Raw genomic sequence first — 23,422 nt, forward strand, 5'->3', positions numbered from 1 at the left:
AGTTAAAATAACTCAAATCTTGTAATTTGATTTCAAAACTCATTTTTCTGACAAATGGCCTTTAAGTAATTGTGAAGATCTGCTGCCCCCTGCTGTTCACTTGAATTTTCCAACTGAAACACAGCAAAAACGGTTTAGAAGCCCACTTTTGAAGGAAACTGTTTCTAAAGAACTAAAAGCAACTTTCCTTTAAAGGTACTTGTAACTGAAACACCACAGAGCCTGGAAGTTAATTTCTCAACAGGATATAAAGTTTCCACGTCCCAAATCTTCCGAACTACTTGGGAACTGTTACAAGCATAATAGTCAGGCTGTCTTAAACCTGGCTGCCGAGCCCTGTTTTACAAGATGAGAGCAAAAACACAAAAACTACTTTTATTACAAAAAGGTAACTTCAGTATTTTAATTAACCTGATATCTCTCAAGGCAAATAAGATGCTGAAATGTTAAAATGAAGGTATTCTGTAACCCGATGTAACCAAAGAAGCAAGGTAAGTGTAGCTCTCACCTCCTATCCTGAAAGCTCTTTTGTGTAACACATGGAGACAATTAGAGAGATCCACAAGTGGCCGAGACACAGAGACTAAGTGACCGAGGGGTGCCCAACCCCAAATGAGGGCATTTGCAGTGCAGACAGCACACCTAAGACTCAGGGGAAACAGAGGAGGAGGAGACGGAAACATTGTAACAGCCAGAGGAAGACGCTTGAGAATGCCATTGGAAGAGGATGGGGCCTGCTGCTGGACAGTCCCCTAGACGTGACAAGGGGAAGCCAACCGTGAAAGCTCGGCGAGACGGTTGCCTGAACAAGACTGGCATAATGACATCGTGAGTTGAGCGCCAATGTGGCTGGGGGAAGTTCCACCAGCTCCTGCCATCGGTGGAGAGCTGCAGGGGCCAATGGCTACTGAGAAAGAGCGAATCCAGTTCCTCCAAGGAATCCTAAGTGGTCAGTCCTGGACATATGTACATATAAGCAACACTAAGGAGACTCAGTATGCTAGCTATACATAGGCAGACCTACACTAGAGAAGAAAAGATCTGAAGTTGGGGGGAGGGCATGGGAGAAGTTGGAGAGGGGATGGAACTGTGAGTGACATAGGTATAGTGTTCATGTATAAAATTCTCAAAAATAGTCCATTTTTTTAAAAAACTAAGCGGCTGGAGTAACGGCTTAGCAGTTAAGGGCACTGGTTGCTTCCGGAGGGACCCAGATTTGAGTCCAAGCACATGGCTTCCAACCATGTCACTTTAGTTCCAGCCCTCGTCTGGCCCCTGCAGGGACCAGACAGGAAAGTCGCATACTGACATGCATGCAGACAAAACACCCACAAGCACATAAATAATCTTTTTTATTAAAATTTAATTAAGCCAGAAGTATAAAATCGTCATAAATATATTATTAAGGTGATCCACATTAAGGTTATCTGTAAACCCAAGATGTCTTTGTAAGCCTTGGGGTAGGTTTTTTTAAATGATCTTTCTTTTAATGATGTATTTATTTTTATTTTATGTGCATTGATATGTTGCCTGCATGTGTGTCTGTGTGAGAGTGTCAGATACCCTGGGTACAGAGTTACGGTCTATTATAAGCTGCCATGTGGGTGCTGGGAATTGAACCCAGGAAGAGACCTTTTTTTAATTTAAATATTTAGAGTTATACCTTACATAGACTTGGTAAAGATATAGACATTGAAAAAATACAAGTTTGGTATTTTTTTAAAGCTTGTTTGTTATAAGCCATGCAAATGGGCTTCAACAGTAATCCAAAACTATTCTGTAGAGAATAATAACTATAATTTAAGCAAGTTACTTCTTGTCAAATTTATAGATAATTATAAAAAGATACCTTTTGCCATCAAGGAGAGAATTAATTAGAAAAAAAAGAAAGGTGGGAAGTATTTATATAGCTACTCCTCTGTTCTGGTTTCTTAAAAAACAAATCACATTGACCATAAACCTTCATGACAAGCATTCTAATAGAGAACCAAGAACGAGCTGTCTAAAAACACGTGAAAAGTAAAAAAAAAAAAAAAAAAAAAAAAGAAAGAAAGAAAGAAAGAAAGAAAGAAAGAAAGAAAGAAAGAAAAGTCTCTAACAGTGAGTACATTATTTCTAAGACCTGTGTCTTGGGAGTGAAAATGGATGGCTATGAGTCATGAAGCCCCATGCCTAGCTGAGGAACTCAGGGCCTCAGGGGGGAGATGTGGTCCCAGAGAGTCTACCCATGCTCTGGCATGTCATCCTACACCATGCACATTAAGAGGACTTAGTCACAAGAGGGAAAAACAAAGCAACATGAAGTTGTGAAGGAACAGTGGTTGAAGGTGAGGGGGACATGAAGGGGAGAAGGAGAAGGGGGATGGATTATTGTTTTGTTTTGAGACAAGGTCTCACTGTGTAACCCTGGCCAGACTGGTCCCAAAGTGAGATCTGCCTACCTCTGCCTCCTCCCAAGAAGTTGGATTTAAGGCATGTGCTACCATACCCAACAGGAGGAAGGGTTGACCAAAACACAGAGAGATAGAGAGACATAGAGATAGAGGAGAGATAGGTAGGTAGGGAGGTAGATGATAGATAGATAGATAGATAGATAGATAGATAGATAGATAGATAGATGAATTTTTCAAACAACAAAACACATGAAAGATGTCAAAGATGTTACGTAAATAAAAATCTAATAACCTAAGTTGTGAAGTATTGGGAAAAATTAAATAAACTTTGTATAACCATAAGATAGATTACTACAAAGTCCTTTAAATACTATTTTAAAGGCATCTTTCATGATTAAAAATAAAAATGAAAAATAAAAATGTAGCATGTAATATTTTAAAACGTAAGTGAAAGCTAGGCACAGCGTGTTATCACGAATTCCTGTAATCCTAGCACTTGGGAGACTGAGGCAGGAGGATCTCAAATTCAAGGTCAGCCAGGGCTATGTACCAGGAACCTGTCTACAGAGAGAAAAAGAGAATTGAAAAAATACAATAAGGTCAGACAAGTGAATACACAATACTATGCAAGCAAAAAGAATGGTAAAAATAACCAAAACTAAATATCATGTATTTCCCTCAGGCAGAGAAAGGTATTCAAAGGGTTTGACTTTGAGTTTTCCTAAGTCTTTGTAGTTGAATATCTTTAAATTTTGCTCTGAAAAATCCTCATATTTCTGCTGAAAATAATTAAAACCAATAGATTTTTACTGTACACAGAATAAGGGTCAAGCACATCCATGCCTCCAGGAGATCATGTCCATTCTCTTCCACATGCGTCTCTTACCACACACATGATGTATGACAAGATGGCACCAGAGGAGCCAATGAGCGCTCCCACGATGGTTAGCAGGTTGTTGTTGAGCAGGAAGCCCTCGGCACACAAGGCCCAGCCTGAGTAGCTGTTCAGCACGGTGATGACAACAGGCATGTCAGCGCCCCCAATAGCAGCTGTCAACGTCACACCCTAGCGAGAAAACCAAAGCAAAGTCCCAAGTGAACGTACACAATCAATTCTCTAACATCTTCGTAATCACTCCAATTGTCTAGCTAACACATTTCCGAAGAAGTTCTGCTTCTGGCGATGACCAAGTCTGCCATATGACTCTCTCATAGACATAGCAACCATGAACATCTGTCACCACCACCCCCAAAATCCCCCACACAGAAGTAGTGATAAAAACTGGCAGAAACTGGAAAGGAGTCTCCACTAGGGAAAATTAAATGATACCAGATTCATGTCCCAGCTCTTGATGGCCCCTGCTGGTATCAATTGGAGGAGATAAAACTAAGGTCAGCAGTCCACAGTCTTACTGGTTGGCGATCCAGAGGACATGGTTTTGGTGACAAAGACAGCTGGAAAGTGAAAAAGAAAATCCTACAAAGGAGCAGGCTCGAAGGATTTGAAGGAGCCCCAAATACTGTGTAGAAACACTACCCAAATCTCTAGCTGATACGCAAACTCTGGGTCAAACTCCAGGCAATTCTGCTAAGGACAAAAATAACAACAGGTTTCAGACACTGTCCCAAAAGAGTCAAAATTTGAAACTTCAGTCTAACCAAATTAGCTGCCCCCAAAACAAACGTAATACAAAAAAATGGAAATTAATTTGTGAATGGTTATTGATAACTCTACATGGAGACAACAGAATCCAATGTGTCTAAAAAATTCATTAACAATGTCCATGATTCAATTCAAAGTTATTAAATATAAGAAAGTAAAAAGGCCTAGGGGGAGCAGACTTTTTACTATTCATTCCATATACCCCTCCATTTCTGTGTTTTGTTTCTATGAGGATATATAAGCCAAAGGCAATTAAAAATATCCTTTGTGTAACAGGGACATTTTAATACCGGCAATAAGTTCCTCTCAAATATATTCATCATTTCTCAAAAATAGCAATTTTTTAAAATTTTAATTTCTATGTTATAGACAGGAACTTTTGAAAACGTCTGCTTGATTAGATTAAAAATATAAGAATTATTGATTTTATTTAAAATAAAACAAAAAATCACCACCAGATAAGACAGAAGAAAACTGGATTTTAAAAGATACAAAGATAGAATTTCAAGTCCCTTTTATTGTTCTAAAGTGTCTGTGCTGATCCATGCCCCAACTCTATGATCACTCGTGAAGAAGTCCCATTTGTACACCACCGCTCTCGTGTTTCTGAATCACAGAGTCGGTATTTAATAAGAAATCACAAGATAGCCTTACTAGATGCTATGAATATTTTCTCAACTAATAATGTAAAGGCCATCTACAGAGTATAGCCAGACTAGAGGAACGTGACAGAATTCCATGTAATAGCATCCTCTACTAAGAAAATGCCAAACTGCAACAAAGACAGAATCTCTGTTTATCTCAATATATCAGATGCAAAAACCACACAGGAGAGGGAGAGAAAACCCATGGATGGATGAACTCTGCCAGTGAATACCCTGGATTTATTAACTGTAACTCATCATACATAATTATTGGATCCCACATCACATCTTCCAGGGAACGTGAGAGCAACTTACAAGCTGTGGCCACCTTACACACATTATACAAACTCAGAAGCACTATTTGTAGAACTTGTGATATGGTAGGTGTTAAAACAGAGTTTAAGTCCTTGGCTTTTAAAATTCCCGTTCACCAGCACATTGGCACAACGAAAATTTCAGAGCACTAAAGGTGTCTGATGTGACAACTTTAAATCGCAGTTAAGGGAGCATGATTTTCTTCTCGTACTTTTAAAACGTTCTATATTCTAAAATGACAGGCATGTAACTGTTAGGGGATCTTGAAGAGATGGAAACGTGGTCAGATTGTAGTCTAACGATATATCCCTGACTCTCCTCCAAGTATTTGCCTCTCCATCTCCATCAGCTTACCATGATAGTAGAAAGGGCAGACACGGAGCCCAGACAGGTAATGCCAGTGGTAAAGCTGGGGTCGGCCATAAATGGGATGAGTCCACCCGCACTAGCAGCCAGCAAGCCTGCATTGAGCACGTGCCTTCCAGGGAGCAGCAGAGGAGCTGACTTCAGGATACCTGGGCCAAAGGAGAGGTTACTCAGAACCCAGAGTGTGCCGTGGGAAACCACATACGTCACTTAATCTTAAATTACCAAAACTTAATATCAAAATGATAATGTAGTACTTCAGACATCACTTTATAGCACCAGATATGAAACATAAGACATGTTAAAAGTTCTACATGTAACACATTAGCAGAGACAAGAAAATATGGTTCAACTTAACTGTTCTTTTCCCTACTTTTTGACCACATAATTTCTTTACTCTGTCATGGAATCTTAAAAATTGACTTTTTTTCCTGTATGACCAACACAGAAGTTATTAAGTGTGGTTTTGTTTATTTACAACTACAATACGGATTTCTGGAACATTAGCATTCCCAGTGCTATCAAGGGAGAAGAACCCCTGGTAGCTATTTCTAAAGAAACAGCCTGAGACAAGAATGGGCGAGACTTGAGGTTCATTTGTGATTTTTTTTAAGTTTCATGGAAGTTTCCCCATTTAATAACTTTATTATTCAGAGGCAAAAAAAAAACATATTTTTACATCACAAACAACATTCTCCAGGGACTTGTTTGTGACCGCGCTGCACAGAGGCTCTCTGGATTTTTCCTTCTGCTTCCATTTTCGTGATTCAACATCGCAATAGTAGAATTTGCCTTGGCACAGTGCTAAGACGTGTTGTTTTTCAGAATGAGTTCCATTAACCAAACTTACTGGATAACAAGAATCTCTCTACTCTAGGAAACACAAGTTCATTTCTGCAGAACATATATAGACATCCCTAAGCAAAGGCCAGAGAGGTGCTATTTTGATTATATGTATTAAGAAATATCCCTTAGTGTCTACAAACATCTGTGTACTAATTTCTACTATTAGCTGTGTGCAGAAGAAATGGCTCTATGAAAGCTTAGAGCTCCTAAGAACTAAAATGTATTATCTTTTTGAGGGAAAATCTTTTACATGTGTCTGAGCGCTATACAAACTCACGGGCATCCTGGCCCTAAATGATGAATATTTACCTCAAAGTTAGGTCAAATCACTTACCTTGTAATTTTCCATAGGCAATAAGAGACCCACTGAAGGTGACTCCACCGATGTAAGTGCCAAGGTAGGCCACAATCTTGGTGAAATTTGATGTCGCGTCCATTGCAAAATGTGGATATTCTACAATGTACTCAGCCATGCAAGTAAGCACTGCCGCCAAGCCCACTAAACTGTGGAAAGCAGCGACCAGCTGAGGCAAGTCGGAAATCTGGATGCGCTTCGCAATCGCCAAGCCTGTCGGGACACCAAGGCCAGGGAGGAATTTAAATCTGACAGACCTCTGGAGAACGGCAACCCGAAGGATGGGGTTTGCATCACTGTCGCAGATGAGCGTTGCCTGATTCCTAGTATGGACAACCATTTTCCTTCCAGTATCTTTATTGGCACAAAAGGACCACCTTTCCTGAGGAAGTATGGAAGGCAGCCTAAAGCGAACGCTCTGCTGGGAAAGATTTACCAGCCTGCTCACAAGATGCACATACGAGTTTATATAAAGGTAAGTGCACAACCTTCAAGTAATAAAATATGCAAGTGTGAGTGTGAGTGAGTGAGTGAGTGTGTGTGCGTGCGTGAGTGCGTGCGTGCGTGCGTGCGTGCGTGTGTGTGTGTGTGTGTGCTAGGAAGTGAACTCGGGTCCTCTGGAAGAGCAGCAAGTGCTCTTGACCACTACAGTGGCTCTGATGCCCCAGCAAATGCAGCCTTCTTTATCCCAAGTTCTAAAAAGTCATTGATTTCATAGAATGACTGTGTCGATTCTGCCAAGCTCTTGTACCTGTAGCAAACCTAGAATTTTCAACTCATAAGCACACTTCCCACACACATATCAGAAAACATTTTCTTTACATTTAAAAGGGTAATTCGAGAAAAACTTCTGATTGTGGTATGAAACGTAAGATGCAAGAGAAAACTTGGCTCTGTAACAAATGTGGGGAGACGTCTTCACTAAGGATGTAACAGTTATCAAACACAGGAAGAATATTTGCTTATTTTGTGCTAATCACAATGTAAACGCCATAGTCTCATTTTAAACTTAAGTTATATTAAATTTTTCTATCATTTTGTTAGGTCTAGACAAAAAAACAATGGATTTGTATTTTGTCAATACTTTCGCCAAGAATACTTTTAACCTGTCAATGCCATGTTATCAAACAGGAAATGGGGAAGAAATTATAACAGCCTGCTGTTACATAGTGTCTCTACTGTAAGCCGACATAAATAACCTAAGAGCATCATTTAAAAGTCTAGTACATTAATTACAAAGGGGTATACTGTATTAGTAGTACCTTTGTTTCTGAAGTATTTTAAGTTTATTTTATTTTTTACTTATTTTTTCTTTATGTATATGAGGGTTTTGCCTGCATGTATGTCTATACATTATGTGAGTACCTGGTACCTTTGGAGGCCAGCCGAGGTAGTTGGTCCCCTGAAACTGTTGCTATAGATGGCTGTGAGCCACCATGTGGATGCTGGGAACTGAACCTAGTTCTCTGGGAGAACAGCCGGTGCTCTTAACCACTGAGCTGTCTCTCCATCCCCTATTTAATTTTTAATAATGGCTTTATTTTAAAAACCAGCTCACAAAATTCTGAAAATCTGACAAGAGTTCCAGCATACTACTAGAGAAAATTAAAACAGTGGTTGTTCTACCCAGTCACGTGTTATTTGAGTGTTCAGCATTTATGAACAGAGTCTACTGCTGTCTATAATCGGCAGAACAAAAGATGAGCCTACATATAAGTGTCCCAGTCCCCGATCCTGTAAGCAGTAAGTGGACATAGTCAGTAAGGGAAAATAAGAACTTCATACCACATGGGATAGTCTTTAATCCTGCTCTTTAGCTCAGTTGGGACACTTTCCCATGTTTTAAAACGTCGGTATTTGAATAAGAATTTGAATAAAAATAAGCTATGTGGTTTTCACCCAAGGAGCAATGTTCCTAACCATGCAGTCCTCAAACCATATTCCCAATATTAAAAAGTTTTTTTTTTAATTTTAAATCTCTGAACCTAACTTTCTTCAGATATATGAAGGACATGAATGTATCTGAAGGCAGAAGTCCAACAGTGCTTACCCATGGTATCACCCGTGGCCATCACACCGAAGTCCCCCAGGGCTTACCTATGGTACCACCCATGGCCATCGCGCCAGACATCTGAGCTAACAGTTGTGGATCTGGCTTCAGACCTCCAAGTGTGGCTGCCAGGCCTCCTGCAACCCCAATCATGCCCAACGCATTGCCAAGTCGAGCTGTCCCCTGAGTGGAGAGGCCGCCCAGGGCACCAACACAGCACAGGCCCGAGCCCAGGTACATGATCTGATCAGAGGAAAGAAAAGAGGCTATTAAAAACTTCAGTCTGTCGGCACAGCAAAGACCTCTCTTGTGGACCGATTCTCTAAAATGTAAATTCAGACAGTCAACAGTAGATACGCACTCTTCTGTTAGTACTTCGAAATATTTTTCCTATCCACTAGGAATGTAAATACACTACATACTTTAAATTATAATTATGCCATATATACAAGTTGGATTTGATAGTATACACAAATATACAAAAGTACCTGAACTTAAATGGGGTTGTTAGATTTTAAAACACTAAAAGTGTCCAAATGCTACAAAATAGCCAATCCATGTCATTGGTACCATGAGCTATGCCTTAATTATATATACAGTAACATTCTCATGGCAGCCATGGGAGAAAAGAACCATTATCTCCACTTTATAAAGGGGGAAGAAAAGCTTCTGGGGGTTACATGATTTATCCATGGGAAGTGCAGTAAGCTGCAAGCTTAGACTTCAGACTTGAGTCTCTCAACTCCCTGGAGTTCACCGGGGAATCTATTCCTCCCAGGATCTGCCTGTCTCCCCCTCTGCGGTGCTAAGATTACAAGCATGTACAGTACCTCACCCAGTTTTTTTTTCCACACAGGTTTTGGGGATCAAACTCACGTCTTCGTACTAGTACAACAAGCACTTCACCAGCCATGCCTCCACCCCAGCCCTACAACAGTGGTTCTCAGTAAGCTGGTCACAATGCCCTGGGGTTGGGTGGCCCTTTCACAGGGGTCCCCTAACACCATTGAAACACATTACAATTCATAGCTATCAAAAATACAGTTATAAAGTAGCAACGAAAATCGTCTTATGGTTGGGGGTCACCACAACATGAGGAACTGTACAAAAGGGTCGCAGCATTAGGAAGGTTGAGCATCACGGCCCTACAACATAAAAAAAATTAAATTCTAGGGGTCTGGAGTGGTGACTCAGTGATTAAGAGCACTGGCGGCTCCTACAGAGGACCTGGGATCGATTCCTAATACCCACACACTGGCTTTAAAGCAGTCTGCAACTCTAATAAAAGTGGCTCCAGCCCCTTCTTCTGACCTCTTGGGGCACCAGGAATGCATGTGCAGAAACATGTATGCAAGTAAAATACCCATACACAAAAAACAATAATTAAAAGACAAAATGCATCTTTAAAAAAAATGTTTAATTACTATATTTCTTAAATGCATTGTATAATGTCTTTTGTTATAAACATTTTTCGTTATAAAAACTGTGATGTATTTGTGGAGGAGAGAAGTGCAAACGTTTCCAGACTGACCACTGGTCACTTCGCTGTACCCTCACAACAATCCACAGGCTCACGAGGAAAGTACGACTGTCTTCTCAGCAGTTTCTACACGTGAAACCTTAAAACGAGTAAGTCAGCCCACACCAACTCCTGGTCCTCAGGAGATCAAAATGCTCTGTTGGAACAGGGCATTTCCAGGTTACAACTGTATCTGCTGACAGAGCTGAATGTTCTCGATAGTTTAAATTCTGTAAGCGAAATAGTCATAGAAGGGAGAACGATATGGTGGTAAAAACGAAAAAACTAGAAGGTCTCTTACCTCTTCAATGTTATAACCACCGTAGAGGGCAGCTAAATATCCACCCACAAAAGTGCCACCAGGGAGGAGATACAGGTAATTGTATTCTGGAGGATCCGTGGGTCGCTTGAACATGTCCAGCATTCTCTGAGTCACCAGAAAGCCACCTTACCGAATTAAGAGAAAGAAAAAAATGGCAAGAGGTATCACATAGGACAGCATGACCCTTTTTCATATGCTAGAATATCTTTATTAAACATATCTGTATTGCCAGCTATCACAGAGTGACAACTATTATTCCAAGTAATATTTTTTGACCCTCAAAAAAACAAAGTCATTCTATTATTAAAACCAGTTCCCTTAAGGTGGATGAAGAATGGGAAACCCTCAATCCAGTTAAGAAGAAAACTCGCTATCAACGCAGGGCCAACTGTTTCCGCATGCCTAGAAGCAAATGGCCATTTAAAAGCTTGAAAATACAAAGGAGCAAAAGTCAGTGTTTTTCTCTGATAGGCTACTCTGCTTGTCAGACTCTGTAGCAAATGATAACGGGGAAAAAAAAACTGCATCAAAAGACTCCAGGTTTCTTGGACAGAATAAGGAATTCTTAGCTCTAAAACAGCATCAAATGAGTGTCATACATGAGTGGTGTGCTAGCCTTTCAGTTATCAGGAACAAACAGAGTCGTGATAAGGCAAAAAGACTAAAATCCTATCTGCAGTTGTACTTATTCAGAGATGTCACGGTGATAGCAGAAGTCAACATAATGCAAAGCTATGCATTCCACGGTTTTCCCGTTAGCTTCTAGCACGACATCCTTACATGGCTGAAGGTATGGATGGATTGGTTCTTTATCAGTGCAGTTTCTAACCATTACAGAGAGGCAAAATATTTTACCTTCCTTCCAACGGAACATCTGTGGCCTGAGAGAAGCCATCTTTAAAGGTAAAGTCAAATGCTTAAATTCAGAAAGTCTATTTTACATGGCTTGGTATTTGCTTCCTATGTCACCCAAAACAGCCAGTCTGGGCTCTTTCTTCTTCCTCCTACCTGCGATGTTGACTGATGATATGAATGTAGCAAGAGCAGCAAGACCCTGGGAAGTCGTGGAAGGATAAAAATGTCCTCCCATCAATGCCAAACCACCGACCGCAGTCAGACCTAGAAAGAAAATATCACATGGTGAATAAGTACAGGAACCTCTCCACATTCAATGGAATAACCGAAATGCTTGCCATATCAGAATCCTATCAAAAGACAAGACAGCCTTCTTACATCTTCATCAAAATGATAAGTGCAATCTTCCCGATCAAAACTGTTGACAACATGCCTATGCACCTTTCTTACCTGAAGTACCATTGTGGGTAAAAAGTTAACAAGCCTCGCATCCATTGGCTTGAGGATATGACCTTCAACTTTCTACCAGTGATCTCATCATGGTAAGTCATCACTGTCACTAGAGCCTGGCTTATAGGGAAATGTGACAACCAAACTACAAGGAATTAATCACGATCTATAGGCATTGATCGGGTTGCCACCAATTTGAGCTTTCCGGTATGCAGCACTTTTTTAAAACTGGATGTGCTTCCTACAGAAATCCTAGGAGCTACACCTAGGACATTCCAAGAGATAATCATGTGCTCCACCATGCTGGCGACTCAGCTGGGTCTCATTCCCTCGCATCTAAGCCAATGTTGGAGGTTGAAGAGAACAGCTCCTTGAAGTTACATGTACTGCTGTAAAAACTCTCACCAAAGAAATATGTTTGATGGTACCATTCCCTAGCAAGGGGGCTCCTGCTATGGAATAAAATGCTCTTGTGCCCTGCAAAGATTTGCCACTTGTGTTGGTTTAAAAAGACACTGATTGGCCAGTAACCAGGCAGGAAGTATAGGCAGGGTGACCAGACTAAGAGAATTCTGGGAAGAGGAAAGGCAGAGATGTAATCACCAGCCAGACGCAGAGGAAGCAAGATGAGAATGCCTTACTGAGAAAAGGTACCAAGCCACATGGCTAAACATAGATAATAATTATGGGTTAATTTAAGTTGTAAGAGGTAGTTACTAATAAGCCTGAGCAACTAGCCAAATAGTTTATAATTAACATAAGCACCTGTGTGCTTATTTGGGAATTTATGGCTGTGGGACTGGGTGGGACAGAAACTTCTGTCTACAGGTTACTTATGTGTAAACAACAAGATCAACCAAAGTCATACACAGCCTACACAAACTTGGTAGATTGCTTAATTGAGTCTAAGAAAAGACCCTAAAGGGTGTGGCAACTGATTCTGTGAAACACCCTCTGGTTTTTAAATTTCATCAGTGGAATCCTTTCCTTAAAGTACCTGATAATTGGAAAAAAATATTAATGGAGCCACACTGCTGGAAATGGGGACACAGGAAGGGCTAGCACATTCTGTAGCATCCAGTTTGACAAGCCCACTCACCCTTGGGAACACCCAAGTCACTATAAAGCTGCCCTAGACACTGGTGGAGGAAGTCCTTCTGTTTATGTGTTGCTTTCATTGGTTAATCAATAAAGAAACTGCTTGGCCTGACAGGGCTGAACTTAGGTAGACGGAGAAGACAGAACTGAATTCTGGAAGAAAGAAGAGAGAAAAAGCCGCCAAGGAGACGCCAGGTCAGACAATGCTACATCTTTCCCAGTAAGCCATGACCTCATGGTGAACTTAGATTATGAGAAATGGGTTAAATCAAGATGTGAGAATTAGCCAATGAGAGGCTAGAGATAATGGGCCAAGCAGTGTTTAAATGAATACAGTTTGTGTGATTATTTCAGGTGTAAGCTAGCCGGGCAGCCAGGAGGGAACAAAGGGCCACCCTCCTAGTGCAACAAGACACCAGGAGTCATGATCTGAAAATGGACTTTATAGACCTCACCAAAACCTCCTATGACAGACAAAGAGCGAAGAACAAAAGAACAAACCTGAGATGGCATTCGTCACAGACATCAGTGGTGAGTGGAGAGCAGGGGTTACTCCCCAGACAGTGTGATAACCAATAATGCCAGCCAGGCCAAAAGTGGTCACCATCTGAGAAAAGGCGAGGTTGGGGGCCACCATGCCCAAACCCAGCATCCCAGTGAGACCTAGAGGAAGAAAGAGAACGTGAGATGGCCTGCAATGACCTCAGCAAACTTAAATGTACATGCTCATGCACACCACATATATGTGCACACACACACACACACACACACACACACACACACACACACACACTATAGAATAGTCAATGTCTTTCATTCTGTTTCCCTGCTAATAACCAGTAGATTGTTAAGACATTTGACCATTAAGATGTAAGGGAGATTATGGACGAAATCCCCCACTTCCCCCAAATGAAATGCAAAGATCTAGTAATATTTATGAGCCACCTTCAGAACACTTTACACAATTCCCTGTGCCTAACTTTGTCCCCTTCTGTTTTAACGTTTACTGGCAGTGTCCCATGTGTTTATACAAGCCTACAGAAGAACAGCAACACACTCTACTCAGGCAGGATATAACCTTTACAAGACAGGACTTTTATGAGGCCAATTTTATGTCATTCTCAGCTGTGGCTGAGCAACAGCGGCTTCCAAGACCAGGAAGGATTTCATTCACTCCAGCACCTCCCCGAAACATATGGCTTCCACCCACCCAGGACAGAAATTTTGCAATTGCTCCTGAGTCTGGACTGGACTGCTGGCCAGGGCAGTCAGCTCCAGCCTCAACACCAAGTCAGCAAACAGAGTTTTATAAAGAGAAGAAAAAAAATAACTACAAATTAAATTAAGAATGTGCAGAAACAAGCAGCCAGCTCTGAACATACATTTTTAATTATCGCCTTCCTTAATAACAACCATGTGGATAGCTGTTCTGCAACAGAAGAAAGGGTTACCTAGTGGTCAGTACAAACAGAGACACTGGGCTATGGGGGAGCTGGAAGCACCCTTTCCTGAATAAGGGTCCTTGAGTTCAGCAGGAGCTATTGCTTTGTCAGTGGCGTAGCTGAAGGAACAGCTGTGGACGTTAATTTACCTTGAAGTTGACTATTCTTAATGAAGATTTTCCTACTCATATGCAGTATTTCAAAAGTTCTAACACACGGCTTGCTAAATCTCTGGGAGAGTCAGATAAATGTTTTGGCTTTCCAGTGACTGATAAGACACTATATAGGGTTATGATTAGTCATGTTGTCTTAAGCCAGACTGTCTCATTCAAATCTTCATCCTGCTGCTTACTAGTAACTGATCTTAGACATGTCATGTACCTCTGTGTGTTTCAATGTCCTCATTCATAACATTACTAACCCTCATGTCTTTATCTTTAAAAGGAATATGGGAATATTCCCAAATCACTGAGTTGTTATAAGTGACAGATGAGCTAATATATATGAAGGTCAGAGCACAGTGCCTGGTGTTTATTAAATACTCACCTCTATTCCAATCATATTAGCCAGAAAGGACTAACTCAACAAAATCCACAGTGCCTCCCAATGGACAAAGACACAAATGATATCACATATAGGAAGGTTTTCTTATCAACACTCCAATTATCTAGCAGAAATGCCTTGCCTCGATAAACATGACAGAAATCTCAAAAACTAAATTATCCAATATGCCCTGCTCCATTTTCTTCTACACCTCAAAGAGAGATGGAAATTCACGGTCCTGCTTAGGAAACACCGCAAGAGCAATGCAATCATCTTAAATCATCTTATTTCCTTTTTTTTTCTTTAGCAAGCGAGTGCAAGTAGGGACACGGCCCCATCTCCTCACAGCGCGCACCAGCAGAAGCCTCTCGGTCGCCTTGCTGAGCCTTGCTCTTTATTCAAGGAGAGTTACACACTTAGCTTTAAAACATCTGGCCTCACATGGGAATTCGGGGAATGCTGAGCCTACAAGAATCCTGCCTGCCTTCTGCTGCTCTCTTAATTCGTTATACTTTGCTTTGGTTTTGTTTTTGCTTTGACACTAAGCAGATCTAAACTTGTTTCATTCCTTCAATGAGGAAGAAAGCAATTTCCAATCAAATGCCCACATTTTAGCTTCTCACGATACAGAGCCAGAGAGAATATGTCTCACTATTTTACAGTAATTCTTTAGTGATTTCAAAAAGATGACTCTAAAACAAAACCAAACAAAAGAACTTGTGACCCGTTATAAAGAAAAAAATCAAAATTAAAATATTAAAGTTTCTTAGGTAACTTAGAATGCTAGTCTAATATTCAAGGCTATTCCTTACCTCAAACTATTTATAATTCAAACAAGTTTTTGGTTGCTCGGTCTTACCCAGTTATACAGATCGCCACAAACTAGTGTCTTACAAAACACAAAAAGATCTTGATTTGCATACACTCAACATCAGCACACTCTGACACTCTTTCTCAACAGCTTTGATATAGGCAATATCGGTGCCCATATTGAATATGTTTTCTGTAAAATGTATTAATACCTCAGATGTGATTTCACTTGCCTTCACTCCAGTACTTAACAAAGTGACTGTGTTATTCTGAGTAATCAATACACACTCCAAGCCCAGAGAGCAGAGACAGGCAACATATGGTAAAGTCAGATGTATCAGGGATTCCAGTATAATAGAATCCAAAGAATAACAACAGTATTCCATTTATTAATCATGACAATGAGCATAGTGCATACAAAACTCAATCAGTGCTCAGTCTTAATGAATGTATTCTCACCGGCCGCATACACGGAGGCTGTGGTCAGTGTCTTCGTGTACATTGAAACGGTGCCTGCTTTCTCTGCTTCCAGTTCAGCCACCGTCTTCGGTTTTACTGGGGCTTCTTGGGGGATATTTTTTGGTGTGGGGGCTGGAAAAATCACTTTGCCATCCTAACAAATATTAGAAAATAGTATTTTTAAAGTCAAGTTGGAAGTTCAAAATGACTTACAGAAGACAGTTCACACTGAAAAACTTTGGTATAAATATAATTGTAATGTATATTAATGTATATATATATATTTAATGTTAATGTAAATTCATATAATTTACAAAGTAAGTACATAAGTGTCTAGCATTAGTGCTATACATATATAATTTTTATATGTCTGGGGCATATATCTAAGAATACTAATTGAACCCTGAAAAGTAAGTACAAGAGAGAATAATTCATTTTTACTGATTAAATTTCTACTTCTGGTTTTCAAAAGAGTTGTATATTTTTAGTGCTCATACTTGAATTTATGATATACTTTCTTTAAATCATTCTCTATTTTTAAACAATTTCCATTGCATGTCAATGCTTTATTATAATATATCTTTATTCCAAAAGGGGGCTCTTCTGTGACCCTGAATCCAAGCTACGCTAGGAGCACAGGAGGAGAGGAGCACCTACCTTCATCACCACAGTTCCCCGGATGACATGACTCATGGTACCAAAGTCAAAATCATCCTTCACTTCAAAATGAAAGTTATCCTTGTCAGGGCTGATGGCCTTCAGGAGTTTGGTGATGTTGTTGGAGTACAGCGTACTGGCCTGAGTGGCCATGCGGCTGGGGAGGTCCGTGTAGCCAATATGAGTAATTCCCTAAAGGAAAAAGCATATCGTCACGAAAGTCAGGCCCCTACCCCTGCATTCTCTTGGACAGTTCTCATGCATGGCTGAAGCTCAGTTTAGTGAGTACATATCTTTGTACATAGACATATACATATACACTTATAAACATAAATACACATTTATGTCCATTTTCTAAATCTTTTCCCAAGCTTTCATGGATTTTTTTTTAACTTTCCATCTTCAGTTTCTACAAATACTTCAAAGGGATCAATAGCTCTTAGGGAGGACTTGGGCTGCCGCTCTGGGGAAGAGCTAACAGTGTGCCTAGTGTGCTTTACTTGTGTTAGGCCCTGGGTTTGATCCCCAGCACCATAAAGAAATTTAAAAGAGGGACAAGTAAAGCCCTCAGTTAGGACCTGGGGATAGGACTTAGGAAGGCCAATTCAATCTACTGTATTTATGTATTAAATTCTCAAAGAATTAGTAAAAATTATTTTTTAAACCACACAAGTCACTGGATATCACAGGATATAGAGGCAAGAAGACACTTTCTTGGTATACCTTATGAACGTAAAGTTCTCCTGGCTTGGTGGTTTCAAAGTTTCCGCCAGCCTCAGCAGCTAAATCCACAACAACCGAACCTTCCTTCATTGATTCAATCATTTCCTTACTAAATAAAACGGGAGCTTTTTTACCTGATAAAATCAAAACACAGAACAAATTAGGACATTCTTCTAATTGGCTGTCTGCATTCAAGGCTTCACGATGTGAAAAGTCAATTCTTTATAAGATATTCCGAAGACAAGGGCATAAACGAGACCAGCCATTCACTTCGGGCAAAGACGTGTCTGGGCTGCAGAGTGGGCCACCATTCAGCCGGCAAGCGAGCCTCACCGTATGGTTGGCCTGAGCGATCTTGGACATGCTCTCCCCAGCTGGCTTACATCTAGGACCATTTACGGAGAGATTTTTATTTGTTTAAAAAGAAGACGTAAAATAAGCCATTATGGAAACTATGTTCACCCAAACTGAACAATTCACAAAGGTCACACATGTCAAGAGTACATTCAGTGCTAATTTATGAATTACGAAATAGAATAGTTCCATTCCTTTTAGCAAATGTCACCAGATTTTCCGATTCATTACCCACCTTAATCAAACAGAGGATAACAACTAGAAGAGACTGGAAAGTGCCATGAAATAAACACTGCAGCACTGCACGGCTCCAAGGGGCCGGGAAGCACTCGTGTGCTTGTATTCCCAACTATTGATCCTCTGCCTATGAAGTCAATCCAATCTCTACCTGGTCCTGGGAGTGCAGAAGGATACAAACAGCAGTGTTCCCTGTTCTCATGGGATACATTCTGCTCATGTGCTAATTCACAGTCTAAATTCACAAGGTGTTTTAGGAGGCTCACTAGTTCCTATATAGGATAAGTCCCCAACAGATACCTGAGCCAAGAGAGAAAGCAAACAGACTTGTATGGTTGGTAGAAAGAAAGCTGAGCACCGATAGCCTCATTTCTATCCCTTTTTTTAATTTTATATTTACAGGCTTTTAGTAAAAACACTTTTATATACTGACATCAATTAAATATTACATTTGTACTAAAATCATCTCATTATCAAATCACTTGACAGAGATACATATGATTCCAAAAGGAAAAATAATATAAATGTAAACTAAAATAATTTAGCTGTAGTACATATGAAAACAATTATAAAGATATATCTGGGTGTTCAGGGTTACCTCAATCTTTTTGGTACAAACTTCATACAAGATAAAGTCCAAATCCTTACTCCCAAAGGCTTTTTCCCCCTGGGTGAACAGTTCTTTCTAGCATCCCCACTTTCTTTCCTTCTGGGCCATCCACTACAGCAATGCTGGACTAGCTACCAAAAGATCCCTTAATGGCAGGGTTCTCTTTTCTGAGTTCCCATAAACGAACAAGAATCAAAAGGCATTTTCTCCCAGTCTGGTAGCTACAGAGGTTTTCCAAACTCCTCGGCAATATTCCTTTCCCCTTCTCTCCCCAAGTAGAAAATTGAATATTTTCCTGAGCCTTGAGAATCGGAGAAAGCAACACATATATATCCAGGACTTTTCCCATAAGAAAGCCCATGCTTCTCAGCTCCCCAGAGACTGGTCACCAAGCCGTGGTAGCTGCGTCCACACAATCTAAAGTGCTGGCCTAGACTTTCCAGATGTGTTACTGTCATCGCCATCCCACCCTCATATGCAGGGCTGCTGTTTGAAGCGGCCACCTTCTTGTTACAGCTTTTACTCCCACCTTATTTATGCCCTCCAGACTTGGGCTCACAGGCCTAAAACAAACATTTCAGATGCAGAATGGTCCTCTCTGGCTTCTGATTAACACAAGCTGTGGCTACTGGTGCCACAAATCTTATTTGGCATCTAACTAATTTGTTTTGCTATAGTAATGTTCGTCTATATCTGATGAAAAAAATTAAGTGTTAATGTGTATGGCGGTGGGGAGTATTTGAGTGCCAAGGTATACAAGTGGGGGTCTGAGGACAACTGTGGAAGTCGGGTCTCTCTTTCAATTGTGAGAGTCCCAGGGATCAAACTCAGGTCATCAGATTTGGTGGCAAGTGCTCTTAACCCCTTGAGACATCTCACCAATTCTGCTATGTGCTTTTGACTTGCAAGTATTTCTTGTCTTTTAATTTATTTGGTTTTTTTTTTTTGTTTGGTAGGTTTTGGATGCTTGAGTTGAATCCATGGCCTCAGGCATACCAAACAACTGATTGGCCTCTGTATCTATACTTCTAATACAAAGTTCACCTTTTAAAAATATACCTCTATTATATTTTGGAGGACGTGATCTGGGAGAGGGTCTCCTATAGCCCAGGCTGATCTAAAAGGCACTATGTGACTAGAGCTGGCCTTAAACCTCTGGTCCTGCTACCTCTACTGCACAGTACTTGGATTTCAGGCCTGTGTCTCCATCCCTATCTAGACTTTCAGATGGTTCTAGTGATACTCTATGGTCTTTACACTAAGTAAGTATTCAGTGGGAAATAATATACTATTGTCTCAAAAGTGATTGAATTTCAGAATAATAATAAAAACCATACAATATAAGTTATATCAGGACACCAATGTGCAAAGGTGTTTTTTAAGGCTGCATCAGCTATTGCCAAATTTAATATGTAAAGGGTGACTAAATAAAATTAGAGATGAAAGATTGTACCCTTCATGTTTTCTAAGAAGTCCTAAAGTTTAGGCCACATGATGCCTTGCTCAGTGGTAGCTTTCAAGTTTAGTCACTAATTGTATCTTTAAAGCACATAATAGAATATGTAATCTAAACTACATATACCTACTTATATGTGCATATGTAAGTCACCCATAGTCTATATAACTCGTAATAAGTTCCATCATAGCATTCACCAATATCAGAGCATACTTGGGTGGTTAGACTAATATATTTTCTTCTCTGTACTTTTGCTTATCTCCCAAATGTCCTAATTTTAAAATGAAGAAATCTCAATAAGGTCTGCGGGGAGGGAGGGTCACAACGAAGGACAGAACAACACAGCTGCCTGCAAGCACTCACATGTGGATTAACTTTTTTTTTATTCTGGAAACTGAAGAAATGAAAATTGAAAACAGAAGGGTAAAAATATAGCCAAAAGAGAAGCAGGATCGTGAACAGCGTTCCAAATGAGCAGATCCTGAAAAGAATAGGTCAGGAGGGAGAAAGACTAGGACGGTGATTGCAACAGAGTATCTTAGTATAACAGTCCAATGGGATGAAAATGTAACTGCATGATAAACACGGTATCCAAAATAAAGGAAAGAAGGGACAACAAGAGGTCTAGGTTTGGGGGGAAGTTTTCTATTCAAACCGAACATCATATTTTTAACTAAGATCCACGTAGATTATATATAATTGTAAGAGAACTAACTGGCCCAGACAGAAAAGGAGGAAAGCAAAAACACTTTAGAATCTTTCTCTAGTTTGTGGACTTAAAAAAAATTCCTACATTTAAACAATAAGAAAAAAATACAAAATAAACACAAGGCGACTTAAATAATTCCAACTCCAGGAGATCAAACTCCCTCTCTGGCTTAAGTGAGCATCTGGATGCCTGTATACACACATACACACACACACACACACAATTTTAAAGGCCAGCCTGGTCCACACAGAGAATTACAGGTGAGCAAGGTGTATACAGTGAGATCCATTCTCAGATAAATAAATCTTTGGAGAAAACCAAAAAATAAAAAATATTTTAATTCACAGAAATTAAAATTAAAAAAAGCAAAAATATTAAGATCTTACTAGAGGACTGAAGAGATGACTCAGTGCTTAAGAGCACATACTATTCTTGCAGAGGACCTGAGTTTGATTCCCAGCACCCACATCAGGTAGCTCACAATTGCCTATAACTTTAGTACCAAAGGATCCAATGAGGAGGAGAATGTGATCAAAATACATTATATGCACTTATTGAAATGCACAGCTTTTACAAGCTAATAAAGGAAAATTATTATACTTTATGTTTAAATGAAACAATTAACTGGACCATCTCTTCATGAGATTATGAACAACAAAATCTTTCAGGAAAGTCGTTTGTTGGGTGTTTGTAAATTGGCAGAAAGGAGCCAGGAAGTCGCCCCCCCCCCATTAGTTTCCCCTTTTATTTTAGAGAAGTAAATGAAAACGCAGACATAGGAATAATGCTGAAAAATGTTATCAGAATATTGTTTTTAACTAACAATCAAGTTTCAACTCTGGGTAAGCAGCAAAATCATATGAATTTGAAAAAGAAAATTCCATAGAAACATTAAGGTAGGGGCTGGAGAGATGGCTCAAAGGTTAAGAGCACTGACTGCTCTTCCAGAGGTCCTGAGTTCAATTCCCAGCAACCACACGATGGCTCACAACCATCTGTAATGAGATCTGGTGCCCTCTTCTGGCCTGCAAGTATACATGCAAGCAGAACACCGCATATGTAATAAATTAATAAATCTTTTAAAAAAAAAACCATTAAGACAGATTGACAGGGTTCTTAATGACCATCACATTGCATCAAATACCTACAGAATACTGAATGGTGAGAAAGTGTGCAACCTCTTGATCCCAGCATTGTTAAGATGTATTGAACAGAGGCAGAAAGAAAGGAATAAAAATGTAAATAGTATTTCTAGCCAAACCAAGAGGCCACCTCTTATTTTTATTTCCTACTATGTGTTTTATTTCATGCCTAGCAAGAGTCATATAGCCTTTTTATTGTGTGTGATCTATGCATGTGTATGTGCTCATGGCTGCACATGGAGTAGGGTGTTGCACATGCTTGCATGCAGATGGCAGAGGTCAACATTTGATGTCTTCCCATATTGATCTCCACTTTTTTTTTAAGCTAGGGTCACTCACTGAACCTGGAGCTCATTGACTGGGTCTGCTGACTCGTCAACAGGCCCTGGAAACCAATACCCCATTTCCTCCCCACCAGCACTGGGGTTGTACCTGCACGTGCTACCAGGCTGTCTCTTTACATGAGTGTTGAGGATCTGAAATCTCTAGTCTTTATGCTTGCTTGTGTTGTCTCTCCAATGCCATATACTATTCTTGTTTTAAAAAACAAAAGTAAGGTATTCCTGGATAATCACAGCCAATTCTTCCTGTAAGTTAAGAACACGGTTTGATTTTTATTACTAGAAATATTAGAATAACTCATGGAGTGACCTATTTACTTACGTTACCAACCCAAAAACTGTGGCCTGACCTACAGAGCTGTGCTTAGGACAACCTGACAGAAGACAGACAATGACAGAGAATGGGAAAGTACATAGACTTTTCACACTGTGTCACAGTGTCGTCCAACATCCACTGCAAAGTCTCTCGAATGTAAAGATAAAACAAAATGAGGATAAAAGGCAAAAGGAGAATTTCATATTTTCTCTGATGCAAATGCAGAAGAAAGCAGAGGGGCTGACATGGGTAAGAGGTCTGGGGGATGGTGTGGGGGCTCTTGCTTTTCAAGGTACAGTTGGGCTTTCCTGTTCTAAAGCCCAGTGTTAATAATTTAGTCCTGTGGTACATTTACACAAAGGAGTACTACACAGCAGAAAAAAATAAAGACATCTTGAAATTTGCAAGCAAATGGATGGATCTAGAACACATCATATTGAATGAGGTAGTCCAGACCCAGAAAGACAATTATCACATGTACTCACTTATAAGAGGCTTTTAGACATAAAGCAAAGAAAAACCAGCCTACAATTCACAATCCCAGAGAACCTAGACAACAATGAGACCCTAAGAGAGACATTCATAGATCTAATCTACATGGGAAGTAGAAAAAGACAAGATCTCCTGAGTAAATTGGGAGCATGGGGACCATGGGAGAGGGTAGAAGGGGAGGGGACAGGAAGAGAGGGGAGTAGAGAAAAACAATAAAATAAAAAAATCTAGTCCTTTATCTTAAAAAAAAAAGTA

The 23,422-nt window shown here is 40.1% G+C and overlaps 1 protein-coding gene across 4 annotated transcripts in view; it reads right to left on the reverse strand.

Moving 5' to 3' along the window:
• The window catches only part of Nnt (nicotinamide nucleotide transhydrogenase), an 86,023-nt gene that overhangs the window by 27,928 nt on the left and 34,673 nt on the right, over nucleotides 1-23,422 (reverse strand). For all 4 annotated transcript variants that reach the window (XM_050152781.1, XM_050152780.1, XM_050152782.1 and 1 more), the window contains exons 8-17: nucleotides 17,511-17,644; nucleotides 16,788-16,979; nucleotides 16,131-16,284; nucleotides 13,378-13,539; nucleotides 11,482-11,592; nucleotides 10,453-10,598; nucleotides 8,680-8,875; nucleotides 6,562-6,795; nucleotides 5,370-5,530; nucleotides 3,280-3,459 (exon numbers count right to left, since the gene is read on the reverse strand). In XM_050152781.1, coding sequence (XP_050008738.1) covers nucleotides 3,280-3,459; nucleotides 5,370-5,530; nucleotides 6,562-6,795; nucleotides 8,680-8,875; nucleotides 10,453-10,598; nucleotides 11,482-11,592; nucleotides 13,378-13,539; nucleotides 16,131-16,284; nucleotides 16,788-16,979; nucleotides 17,511-17,644 — 1,670 coding nt within the window. The remainder of the gene's footprint in view (nucleotides 1-3,279; nucleotides 3,460-5,369; nucleotides 5,531-6,561; nucleotides 6,796-8,679; nucleotides 8,876-10,452; nucleotides 10,599-11,481; nucleotides 11,593-13,377; nucleotides 13,540-16,130; nucleotides 16,285-16,787; nucleotides 16,980-17,510; nucleotides 17,645-23,422) is intronic.

This window comes from Alexandromys fortis, unplaced genomic scaffold (assembly GCF_014885135.2).
Source record: "Alexandromys fortis isolate MF-2015 unplaced genomic scaffold, M_Fortis_MF-2015_v1.1 scaffold_73, whole genome shotgun sequence".
NCBI lineage: Eukaryota > Metazoa > Chordata > Mammalia > Rodentia > Cricetidae > Alexandromys > Alexandromys fortis.